Below are 13,289 nucleotides of genomic sequence, written 5' to 3'. Positions count from 1 at the left end.
AATATTAAAAATTATAAATAATAATAAACTCAAAAGCAAAATATCATAAATATCAGAAAAAATCATAAATTAAATGAATTTTCAAAATGACAAATTTAATGAAATCAATAAAATAAAATTAAATTAATGTCATAAATTCAATGAAAATTATAAATTACAAAAACAATAAATGAAACTCAAAAATAATAAATAAAAGATAACAATTCATAAAGTACTTAAAACTCTTAATTGAAAAAAATTGAATTCGTCCAGCGTTAATTTTTGCACTTTTTTGAGCGGGTTGTTGAGTTTTCGCCACTTCTGTCTTAGCAGAAGATGGATGTGGGGAGTTACAATGATAAGAAAAGGTGGGCTGGAGATATACATAAGTGGAGGCGTCATGAAAAGAGGTGCCAAAAGTGCCAGAACTGTGTTGAACGAGAGATGGATGTCCTTTCAAAATAAATTCAATAGTTACAATATTTCGTATATTTATGTAAAACAAAAGGTGCGCAGAATGCGCTATTATGAGCACCTGTTGCATAAGCGGGCACCTGCTATTTACCTGGAAGCATTTTTATTCAAATAATACCCGTGAAAAATCAGGATTGTTTTTCGAGATTTTAAGACACGGAAATGGTTGAAAAGTTCACAATGATCTAAAAAGGCAAATGTGGCCACTGGCCACCGTTGCAATGCATGATTTCGGTCGTTGATGAGTATTATTTGTACATATTTCAAAATATTAAGAACATTTTATTTTAATTATTGTTTTCTCAGAGCCACCTTTTCAATGCAGTTGCAGTTGGTCCTCCCTTCCACCAGGAAGACAAATTCAGAACACCGTAAAAGATCGAAAAGGGGATAGTTTGTTTGATTTTTAAATAATAATATTCTACCTTCTATTCAAACATAGGAATCGTTTAAATATAAGCCATAAAATTTACCTTTCAACCCTTACGTAGTATTTAGTGTATTAAAGTATAAATAATGAAAAAATTTACCAAAAATTTTGTTTTGGTATTCTTGAGAGTAAGTAAATAAATAGTATCAATATAATTGAATAAAAACAAGCAACTTTCTAAGGTACTCTGTTTTGTCTGGCTCGCTGCTGCTTCTGTTTTGGATGAAACCCCCGGAAAAGGTTGCCAGACTTTTTATGAAGGAAAAGAAGTTTACTTTCCAGTGTACCAAATAATAAAAAATTCTAATACCAAATAATTTTCAAATTTTTCAATTGGCGCTATGATTAAGTTTAAATAAGTTGTCGGGCTATCGTTCAAAAAAATGAAAATCACCGCGGTGGGTGGTCACTTTTCCAATTAATCTGAGGACGCATGGATTAAGATTTTGTTTCTTTTACTGCGCAGGTTCTGCATGGTAAATGGCTTTGATATATATAAAATTGATTAATTCCAGATAGCCGGTTGTCCACCTCTAACCAAAACTCTATTTCCCTTCTGGTTGTCCCATAATACTGCGGGTATTGGCCAAAAGAAGTTGGCCAAAAAACTTTTATCTGTTTTTAGTGTGGCCAGGCCGATATCGCTTGTCGTGTATCAGCCGTGTCGTGTCGTGTGTATCGAGTTCCGATAAGTCGCATCCACGGCAAGACAGAAACGAAACGAAACATAAATCCGAAGACACCAACGCGAGCGGGGAGGGTTGAGCGATCGCCGTCTTCGCCACTCAGGTCAGGATTAGGATTCTGCAGGAGGAAATAACAAGTGAAATTACACCTGAAGGCCATCTACGGCCCCACTGGGAGCAGTGAGACGAACCACCAGAACACACCTTGGCAGCGCGATGCGTTAGAGTTGCTTCCAGGAACCAGTGTATAAACGGTTTCCGAGAACTGCCACTAACACAGAAGCAACAGCCAGCCAGCCAGCCAGCTAGCAGCAAGGTGTGCGTGTTGTGTGTCGTGTAATAAAGAGTGCGAGTGCGAGTGGGAGAGAGAGAGAGAGAGAGTGCCCACATCAAAATAAAGTGCCACTGGGAAGCGGGCTAAGAGGGCAGCTAAGAAACCCAGTGGAGTAGCCATGGGACCGCGGGTCCTTGAGCTGGTTGTCGCGCTTCTGCCGCTGCTCCTGCTCCACGACGTCCTGGCCAATGCCGAGCCCGGCTGGCTGGAGCCCGTCAAGGTGGAGCAGCTCATCGGCTCGGACTTCAACATCAGCTGCACCATCAACCAGACGTACCTGCGGGAGATGAACATCTCCAGCGAGCAGTGCTCCGTGAAGATGCTATTTTTTGAGTCCAAGTCGATCAAGTACCGCAACATACCGGACATCCGGCAGCTGAACGACACGACCATCCTGTTCAGCGCTCGGAACGCGTCCGAGCAGGACCAGGACTACTCGTGCATGTGCGGGGATTATGTGATCAACACCTCGAAAGTGTACGTGGGCACACGGCCCATGCCGATCAAAGACTTTGGCTGCATCGCCTACGACTTCGAGTATATGGTGTGCAACTTCACGGAGCCCCACAACCGGATAATCACCAAGTACAATGTCACGTTCACCACCGAGAAGGAGGCCCACTACATCTATCCGGTGGAGTGCAACTTCGACGCCGCCCCGGTGGTCACCTGCAACATCACCAACGAGCTGTACAAGCGCTTCAACGAGTTCTACTACTTCCGACTCCACATGTTCAACGCCCTCGGCCAGGTCGAGCAGGAGATCACGGTGAATCACTACGAACGCTCGGTGCCGGCCCGCCCCGGCCAGAACATATCGAAGGTCAATGTCACCGAGAGCTCCATCTGCCTGTCGTGGGACATGCCCCGGCGCACCACCTACGACCGTGGCCTGGCCTGGCTGGTGTACGTCGCCCCCCAAAACTTCAGTCCGCTGCAGCGCGACTATTGGCGCAACAACAGCTCCACGATCAAGGACTTTCTCTGTCTGACGGAGCTGCCCTTCGCCGGCTACAACTACACGCTGCACCTGCAGGTGCGCATCAATCTCGAGAACACCATGTGGAGTGAGCCGCTCGTCTATGAGTTCGCCACAGCCCCGGCACGTCCGCGTCGTCCGCCGCGCGTCACCTACGGCAGCTTCTACGTCTACTCCTCGGAGACGAATCTGAGCTTCTTCTGGGAGCCGCTGGAGCCCCAGGAGCTGAACGGCCCGGACTTTCGATATGTCATAAGCGAGTTTCGCGTCAATGGGAGTCTAATGTGAGTATCCATCCCACCGGTGCTGGCCCATAAGCCTATAAGCCTGTCGGGGCGAAAGTTCATCCATTTCTCGCGAATCCGTATCGCACACAGCAGCGTCTTACGGCGTAGTATTTGCACCATCACCACCACCATCAACCATCAACCATCGACATCACTAGCAAGCAAGCATTCCCGTTCTGGGGTTCCGCTGAAAATGTTTATTTTTAACAACAATTCGCCCGAAGTGGCTCGCTCGCTCGCTCCCTGGCTGACTGGCTGGCTGGCTGGCACTCACACATGCGCGCCGGCTCGGCCGACAGCAGCAGGGGCGCAAAACACGTTCGTTAATGAGAAGATGGGTGGATGGATGTGTAGATGGTTGGAGGAATGGATAGCTGGATAGCTGGATGGATGGATGGATGGATGGATGGATAGTAGACAGTTTAGCTCGAATGCACTATAAGAGAAATCGGAGGAAAGGAAAGGAAAGGAAACCAGCTCATCGCTCCAATACCCTGTAGATATGGCCTTTCCAGAGCGGATTCGCGGTATCCCCGCTTCTGTTTAATCGAAACCGAGACAGCTGCACGCAAAATAATAGACACTCGTTTCGAAATTCAATCGAATATTGCCTCCAATTCCCCAGAAGAATTCTTCAATTGAAATCTTGGAAGAATAATAATTAAATAAACAGGGGGGATGTATAGGGTATAGAAGTATTCGAGAGAGCCAGAAACAAAAGAAAAAATGAAAACAGAGTATTTCGTAGGAAATAGTTCTTCGAGTTTGTCTTGTTTTCATTCATTTTTGCTTTTTATTTATTTGTTTAATTGGAAATTTTGTCAATTTTGAATTCCGATTCGGTCGAAATGGGGAGTGACCTGCTGCCCCTGCTTCCCATGCTGCCCATGCCGCCCATGACGACCTTATTGATTCCGATGGCAGGCTGTTCGTGGTAATCTTTTATCACCTCCAACTGTAATCATCATCATTGATGGATGTTAATTAGTGAACAGCACTCCCCCTTATCAGAACAGAAGTGCCTTCGTGGAATGACGCAAAGCTCGGAATTTCTCAATAAAATAGGAGCTTCCCGGGAACTGTCTGTCAATCTCCGGAATGTATGTATTCCCTCCCTTAGTGTCATATGCCTCACATATAAGTTCCAATAATACTTGGAATATCACAAACTGTGATGAGATTTTTTGGAAAAAAGAATTTATTTCAGCTGCGATGCATATTATTTTCGACCTTCTCTGGGGGTATATGCGATTTAATCAAGATTATAGGGCAATTAGGGGCTTACCCCGGGCTGGTCACAATAAGATAATAAAGCTATTTTTCGAAATATGTACATAAATTCAGGGAGATTTCGCTATCTGTCTTATACATATTTCTCGCCAAATAGCTCTCTTATCTAAAATTATTAACGTTTTCAATATAAAAGCCCTAAACTGCCTGCCAACTGGTTTTTCTTGACACTAAAAATTAGCAAGCCTGAATCTATTCGTAAGCCTCTCTATTTGTTATTATTTCATAAAATTCACACACATCCGATTGTATATCCAATGGCAGAGTCCATTTCTGATTCAGAAACGACTCCTAAAGTAGCTTCGGCCCCTTGGGGGTTTTCCAATCACAATCTTAATGTAATATTTGGTGAGATAAGCATGAATCATGGGGGACTCGTCGGTGCAGAGGGGTATAATCACTAGGGATCCTACAATTTTCTTTAAACCTGGATATTATGAGTGGAAAAGGGAACTAAACATATTGAAATCGCTTTTTTGGAGATTAAAATTCATTTTCTTAATTTAAAATAAATATTTGTTTCTTCAAAAACTTTGTCACAAGGGATTCCTCTGGGAAATCTTCTTAGGGATTACCTAGGGATTCACTTTAGCTGATCAAATGTTCTAGGATTTGAAAAGATTAGTATAATTATAATGAAAACTTGATCCTTTCAGGGACCCCAACCTCATCCAGGTGTTCTCGAACTCGGCCCTGATCGAAGGATGGAAACAGAACGCCCACTACGAGATCCTCATCCGCAGCAGCAACAGCATGGGCGTCTCGGTGAACGCCACCCGGATGTCGATAGGACCAATTAGCGCCGAGGATTTCCGCGTCCGTGTGCCCAAGAATATCCGGAGCGTGTACCACTCGAGCAACAACAGCTACACGCTGAGCTGGGAGCCGCCAGAGGACCTCTACGACCTCACCAACTACACCGTCTTCTGGTGCGTCCCGAAGCCGGGCCTGCTGTCCGAGTGTGAGGGATCCATACGGTTCGCGGAGGTCGCCTACGGCCAGCAGCTCTTCACCACGGCCAAGAACCAGCTGCCCACGCTCCACATGGCCGTCTCGGCCAACTACCGGACGCACAACACGGGCCTCCGCTGGCTGATCTGCAGCAGCGACAAGAAGGACGACCTCGTCAAAATGGAGCCCTCGATCGATGCGGCCAGCAATTCGTCCCTGACCGTCAAGTGGAGCACCGAGCGCGTCTGCCCGGTGATCCTGGCGGGCTACAACCTCACCTACTGCCAGCGCTCCACTGGCCGGCCGGACAACTGCACCACCGAGGTGATCCACGACCGCGACGCCCGCCAGCACGTGATCCGCGACCTTGTTCCCTACACCGACTACAGCGTGAAGATGCTCATGTTCTCGGAGTCGCGGGCCAGCAAGTACAGCGACGAGCTGGTGAACAGAACCGGAGAGGCTGCTCCCAGCCAGCCGCGGGAGCTGCATGTTCTGCGCGTCGACAGCTCCAGTGTGCGACTGGCGTGGAAGCCGCCGCTTCGGGCCAACGGCGTGGTGCGTACCTACGAGGGCACCTTCCGCTCCCTCGAGTCGGACTACAGCATCGTCGAAGACTTCCGGGTGGCGGCTTCGGCCGGCGAGCTGGTCGAGAAGGAGAAGTTCATCGCCTTCACGCTGGCCAACCTGACGGCCTTCACCCGGTACGAGGTGACCGTGCGGGCCAAGACCCTGTATCCCTCAGAGCCCAGTAATCTTGTGGAGTTCGTCACGGCCATAGGAGGTGAGTCGGGGGCTTTTCCAGCCCACATGCCATCCATAATGTAAACAAACCGTGATAAGAAGCAATCTTAGAACATTCTCCGAGAGACTCGGGCTGCTCTCCCGAGACACTCTTTCCAGAGAGACACTGAAGCCGCTTCGAGCAGCAGCCCGCCTTAAGTGGCGTTCTCCGAGAAAAAGCTTCCAAAGCTCAGCTTCCACGCATCCGATCCGCATTCAATAGATGATCTATGAAGTCTGTGGTCAGAGTTCTGACCTCCGACTTCCGATGAGATTATGATTTATGTTTCTGATGGGATTCTTAGAAGTGATTTGATGTCACTCATGCGTCTATTAAATAGATTATAGCTTATATATTTCTTATTTCTTAGAAATAAAAATCCCAATCTTATTTCCAGTTCCATCGCCGCCATCGTTATTTGTGACCAACAACAAGGATCAGACATCGCGCCTGGACTGGAGTCGGCCCAGGATACCTGCCGGCCGCATCGACTACTACGAGATCTCGGTGCGGGACAACAACGAGAGCTGCCTGACGAGCCTCATCCTGTCGGGCAAGAACCGGTCCTATGTGATGCCCACGCCGCGCTGCACCAGCCACAATCCCTTCCAGCTGGCGGTGCGCGCCATCAATGTCGAGCAGCTGCCGCCCCAGCTGCAGCAGCAACTGGAGGCGGGACTGGAAGCCACGACCCTGATGACTGGACTGTCGCTACAGAGCTCCCAGAGCTGCGACCCGCGAACGGACGCGCTGGGCGAGGAGGAGCAGGACCGGTTCAGGGAGTACGGCGCAAATGCGAGTGCCTACCAACTGCACAGGTCGGAGTGGGGCACCTACGGCTTCATTTGCACCCCCGACACCCACAGCCTGAAGGCCATGTACCAGACCATCGAGGTGTGCGTGGCCATCCTGGTGCTGGGCGTCATCTTCTATCTGGTGTACAAGAAGTACCGCAAGATGTCGGATATCGGCTTGGTGCTGCCACCGGGCATAATGGAGACGCTGAAGAAGAACGAGATGGGCGGACTGGGCCAGGGCATGACCCCGGACCTATCCAGCGGGGGCATCGTCTGCACCATGGTGGGTGACTCGCCGCAGTACACGTCCCAGGATCTGCCCCACGACTTTGGCAGCTGCGGCAGCGAAAGCTCGAAGCTGCTCCGACGCACAGGCTCCTCTTCGGGCGGCGGTGGCTGCGCAGATCGCGAAATCTACGTCGACCATCCGGAATCGGGACCGATAAGCGGCACAGCTCCGCCGGCGAGCTACGTTGCAATGCGCCATGGTCTCCTCATGCAGGAGCGGGAAAGGGAGCAGGAGCGCGAACGAGAGCGAGAGAGGGAGCAGGAGCGGGCGCGCGAACTGCAACAGCAGCAGGGCGAGGAGGACACGGAGAAGCAGGGCCGGGAGCAGGGCGGCGGTGGCAACGGATATATAAAGCCCACGCAGATGAAGAACTGGGCGGGCAACGGACACTTTCCCGCCAACCCGATGCCGATGCCCATGCCCATGGCTCCGCCCCGTGTCCCCATCAGCGGCTACGTACCTGTGCCCATCGTGCAATCACGGCCCAGCCCAGCTCTGGCCCCGATGCCGTCCGCAGCCCTTGCCCCCGCCTCTGGCCCTGGCCCTGGCCCTGGCTCAGTCCCAGCTCCGGCTCCAGTCTCCGGCACAGCCCTGAATCTGGCGCCTGCCCCGGCACTGTCCACCGCCGCAGCTACTGCCACTGCTGCGTCCACATTCTTTCCACCGGCCCACCTGCTAACGGACAACTACGTGCAGGCCTCGGATCTGCATAAACTGAAGCCGCTCGCCACAGCTTCGGCAGCCGGAGGAGCCGGCACTGGACCGGCAACAGTTGCAGGCTCCCTGCCACCGATGGCGCCAATCCGCCAACTGCCGCCTGCGACGCCTGCCGGGCCGCCCAAGCTGGCCGCTGACATCGGCTACACCACCATGGAGCAGCTGCAGCTGACGGGGCTGATGAAGCCGCCGTTGCCCCACGCGATGGGCTCGCCGTCGCATCCCGCCGGCATCGGCGAAGCGGCAGTGGGTAATCCGGGCAATCCGGGCTCCATGCCGCAACACTCTCGCCTCCAGCCGCAGATCAACGGCTATGTGACGCCCCAGGACCTGAACGCCCTGGCGCACAACAGGCACGTCCTCTAAGTTCACAGAGCATCCCCCCCTCATCGCAGCACGTGCGACATCCTGATGTCCTGGCCACCTACGTCGCGTCCATCCACACCGCATCCTCTCATCCACACATCTGCATCTGCATCTGAACACTTACTCTAAGCCGCGCCATCGGATCATCCGCATCCGCATCCACATTCTTAACTGTATCTGTATCTGTATCTGAATCCGTATCCGAACCCGTATCCAAGGCGGGCACATGTCGGGCAGCTGTTGTTTAGTAATTAGTTGCGAATCACATCGGGCGAATGCACAAACACTGTTCGTCCATAATTTATTTTGTATTTCGCGAGGCGTGCGTTGGAGGCGCCCAGGCGCCCAGGCACCCGCACGATACCCGTGACCCGTGACCCTTAAGCCCATGACCCATGAGGCACAAGGCACACCAGAAAAAAAGAAAGTATTTGTAAAGCTGTAGTATTTTTTTATATATTCTTATTTGTACACTTAACAACTGAACTATCCGCGTGTCAAGGAAACAACAAAATGAAAAGGTCGAGCTTATTATATTATGGATTAAAGTAATTTTAATAATAATGATATCCTATGTAGATCATACACAGACGTTGTATGTATAATTTTAAATGCGAGTGTGTCTGTGTTTTCGTTGGGAGCTTTCGGACGCGATAAGCTGGGCTTTGAATGCAGCAACGCTCTGATATTTTCGGGGGAGTTCTCCGAGAACAGTTCCATCTCCGCCGGCTCGGGTCTCATACAAATCGGGTCGGTCTCTCCGGTGGCAGAATTAAAAGCTAAAGCTGTTACACTTAACCATATCCGATATCCTGAGACCCTCTCAAGTCATCCCATAAGCTAATCGAAGCCACTCTGCTGATGCCTTGCCAGCTGATTAAGCTGATCCTCCTCCTCCTGCTGAGGATAACGATGATCGACGTTGCCAATGGCACCATTGCGTGCCAAATGGATACTGGGAGGGAGCCATGGGTCGCCGGCAATGACTACAGCGTGTCCTGCGACTGCAACGGGGAACTGAATGTGACCCTGTGGAACGGTGAGACACAACTGGGATCGGGTGGCGGTGGCCATGTCAGTGGAAGAGTAATAAACGCCACGGCCGGCTGGAACGAAATCAAATGTGTCAGGTCTTCAGAGCTTCTGATGGCCACCGAAAATGTGGTGGTGCGGATCGAGGTGGACACGGAGAAGGTGGAGTGCCGTTTAGTCAAAACGGAGCTGAGCTGTGCCTTCGAGCGGCCGGATGAGGAGAACGTCTGGCACGACACCCGCTACCGGTTGAGGTCCAACGCAACGGCTTCAGTGCCGTGCCAGCGAGAGAACGACACCAGCCCGAGGATGCACTGCAACGGGGTTGTGAAACCGTACTTCACAGAGTACTCCCTCTCCCTGGAGACGTACGACGCAGAGGACCGAATGCTGTACGCGCAGAACTTCACCCGTAAGAGTGCCGCCATAGAAGTGCTCCAGTGGAGTACCCTTACCAAGGTAGACCCGCAAGCCAGCCAGACGTGCGTCTTCTGGAGGGACTCGACCACGCCCTCTGACAAAATCATTGAATGGCAGGTGGACCTACGGCTGTCCAACTCCCAGCCATATCACGAGAGCTACACGCTGGACGGACAGTTCCAGGCCGATCGGATCTACGAGCAGTTCTGCTTCCCGACTCCCAGGTGGGGCCACCAGAGCTACGACTTGACCCTCCGGCGGCGCATCAAGCCGAACGGCCCCTGGTCCACGCCTCATCCGCCGATCAACTTCACCACCCTGGGCATACCTCCGGCCCGGCCGCCCCAGATCCTTCCCAACGGCTTCGCGTACTCGCCCCGAGCACGGAGTCTCCGGGTCTTCTGGCTGCGGCTCAACGAAACGGAGTTCAATGGCCCCAATATGACATATTTGGTGACTTCGGAACAAGGGTGAGTGCTCCTAGATGCTCCCACTCCAGGGTCCTGGTTCTGAAACCCTAGAACCCTTTTTACATCCGATTCCCTTACAGGAACGCCACCAAATTGGTGAGCAACGTCTCCGCCATCTACGAGCATTGGGATCCGTCCACCAGAGCCAGGATCCAAGTAGCTAGCCACAACGAGAACGGATCTTCCGAGCATGCCAGTTGGCTGGCAGTGCCGGAGCTGTCCGACGCCGAGAAGCACCAGCCGCGGAACCTCCGCTGGGAGAACACCACCTTGGTCTGGGATGAGCCGGAGGATAGCACTAATCTGAGCGGCCACATCGTGTACTGGTGTTTCCCGGCCCTGGACGAATACGAGATCTGCAACGACACCCATCCGATTGAATGGGAATGGGTTGCCGACGGGAGTAGCCACCAGTTCCAGTCGAGGGAACTGAACAAGGTGGCCGTGTCGGCCACATACAGTGACAACTCCACCGGAGGCATGGTCTGGCTGGGCCACCCACCAGACAGCATCCGTCATTCGGGTTCCACCATCGTGGCCATGGTGGTCCTGGTGGTCTTCCTCATCTCCATACTCCCCGTCATGGCCACGTATCGGTGGATCAGGAATCAGAGGAACATCGAGGTGGAACTGCCAGCCTACTGGCAACATATCTACGAGGAGCTGAAGAAGGGCAATCTGGAACCGTCCTCCCATCCGGAAAAGCCGATCCCAATGGAAGATCTGGCTCCAAGGCGAAAGTTGGGAGTTCCGTCGGAGAAGCTGCTATCGAGCTCCTTTCCAAAGCCCCAGGAGGACGACTTTAAGCTGCAGATGTCGATATTAGGACCAGCCGTGATGGAATATAATGACAATTATGTGACGCAGGGCGGTAACCTTTGGAACTTCTTGTCAGAGTCGGATAGTGGTTGCATTATCCCACCATCCGTGGTGGCAACAAGTGAAAATTGCGACTCCCAGGACTCAGCAACACGGGATTCCTTGCCAGAAACCACGAACGGTTATGTCCTTCCGCCACCAGTGCTGTCGGCCAATATACCCTCTCAACCCCAGGACACCTCATTAAGGAACTCCTTGCCGGAACCCAGCAACGGCTATGTTCTTCCCCCACCACTATCGCCGGCACTGCCACTGGCACGACCACCGCAGTCCTCATTGTGGAGCTCCCTGCCGGAGTCGAATAGCGGCTACGTCCTCCCACCATCCGTGTGTTCATCATCTTTTGCCTCGCCGGACAGGCTACTACCAGGGAACCCAGGGACTATTTCGAATTCCTTGTCGGAGCCCAACACTGGCTATGTTCCAGCACCACCGGCACTGGCACGACCACCGCAATCCTCATTGTGGAACTCCTTGCCGGAGTCCAATAACGGCTACGTCCTCCCACCATCCGTGTGTTCATCATCTTTTGCCTCGCCGGAAAGGATGCTACAAGGGAGTCGGGGGACTATTACGAATTCCTTGCCGGAGCCCAACACAGGCTATGTTCAAGCACCACCACCGGCACTGGAACGGACATCGCAATCGCCACCTCCACGGGACAAAGACTACCTTCCAATGAAAACTGTATCCGACGGATATTGCCCCTATTCGCCGAAACGCTGATCGTCTTTCAAAGGATATTCCCCCTTATTATTCCTGTAAATATTATTTGCGAAATTCCTTCTCAAAGGACCGGACTATCATTAGTCCTCGGGGAATAGATTCTTTTTTTTTTTTTAATTTATATTTAACTTCTATGCCATATTTCTTAGCCAATAATACAAGTATTTTAAATTATTCTTTTCACTAATAAGAAATAATAAAAAAAAAAAAAAAACAAAACAACATTTGATCATTTTGAATCCTTCTTGTTTTTTTTTTTTTCAAATATGAGTGTTTGTTTGAACATGACTTATACTTGGCCGATGATTAATTCTTATCAGCTTTTTTCAGAATTAATCGTCCTGATCTTGGAAATTTTAGAACCATTATTCTCAAACAATCATCTCCATTTCGTAAATATTTTAAAAATCGGTTTTATAATGAAATATAATATAATGGTACTCCTTTTTCTCGAAATGTTTGCAAAATAGTTGATGCGCTGAAAAGTGCTTGAATAGTTTAGATTTTGGCCCCACAAAAAAAAAATGTTTAAATATCATATAACTTTTTGAAAAAATATAGTGTATAACTCTTCCAATACTTGATCGATCGTCAAATTTTATACCTTCCCGATCTCCGAACTTTAAGCACTTTCATTCCCAATCAAAATCTGGCTAATACAAATTTGACCCACTTTTTGGTGAATATTTTCAGAAGGTCATCTTTTCAAAATTTCTAAAAAAAAATAGATAAAATTTTTCTTTCTTTTATTTCAATGATGATCGGAGGGACTTTAACTCCTAATTAATGAACGGCACTCCGTTCAAATCGAATAAAAAATGGATAAGATATTCACCAATAAGTGTTTCAAAAATATATTTTTTCCAAAAAATTCTATATATTCTTTCTGTTCGTGCTAGAATTGGAAGCCTGACTGATGTGTTTAACTTGAAGGACCTTCTGCAGGATGGGAGTCCTGGTAGAGGAGCTATAAGCTAGGATATGACGCGGTACTGAGTAAGGAAGCCAGGCAGTTGGATGTTCAAGACTTGATTTCTAATGAGAGGGTCTATTTTATAAGTTTTTCCCTAAAGTTTATGTTTACATGATTGATTCTTGAGATTCTTGAGTACAAAAGAAAAACACTAACCGCTTATGTATGTATACTAAAATTTTGTAATCCATGGTATACATTATCGCTATGACATTTTGTAATCCAGCAATGTATTTATAGGCTTGTATTATAAAACCTTTTTTTTCAAACAGATTAAAAAAGTATAATATATGTAAACATGTGAGTAAAATAAAAATGATTGCTCACAGCACAACAAATACAATTTAATCTTTCTAAAGTTACATATATATGTATATACTACATATTTCAAAGAATTTTGTTATTTTAAGTTTAGATATTGTACAT

General features: G+C 49.4%; 2 protein-coding genes across 2 annotated transcripts; both read left to right on the top strand.

Annotated features, from left to right (window-relative positions):
- Positions 1 to 1,503: 1,503 nt before the first annotated feature.
- LOC6502981 (cytokine receptor) lies at positions 1,504 to 8,975 on the top strand. Its single transcript, XM_032452998.2, has 3 exons — positions 1,504 to 3,166; positions 5,116 to 6,194; positions 6,592 to 8,975. The coding sequence occupies exons 1-3, from the start codon at positions 2,022 to 2,024 to the stop codon at positions 8,361 to 8,363; spliced, it is 3,996 nt and encodes a 1,331-aa protein (XP_032308889.1). The 5' UTR covers positions 1,504 to 2,021; the 3' UTR covers positions 8,364 to 8,975.
- A 117-nt stretch (positions 8,976 to 9,092) lies between these two features.
- On the top strand, positions 9,093 to 12,129 carry LOC6502982 (cytokine receptor). Its single transcript, XM_001963439.4, has 2 exons — positions 9,093 to 10,285; positions 10,366 to 12,129. Exons 1-2 carry the CDS (start codon positions 9,225 to 9,227, stop codon positions 11,888 to 11,890), a joined length of 2,586 nt encoding a protein of 861 aa, XP_001963475.4. The 5' UTR covers positions 9,093 to 9,224; the 3' UTR covers positions 11,891 to 12,129.
- Positions 12,130 to 13,289: the final 1,160 nt, after the last annotated feature.

The sequence above is a fragment of the Drosophila ananassae genome, chromosome XL (assembly GCF_017639315.1).
Source record: "Drosophila ananassae strain 14024-0371.13 chromosome XL, ASM1763931v2, whole genome shotgun sequence".
Taxonomy (NCBI): domain Eukaryota; kingdom Metazoa; phylum Arthropoda; class Insecta; order Diptera; family Drosophilidae; genus Drosophila; species Drosophila ananassae.
Note: the sequence above shows the minus strand (reverse complement) of the source record. Positions and strands in the feature narration are given on the sequence as shown.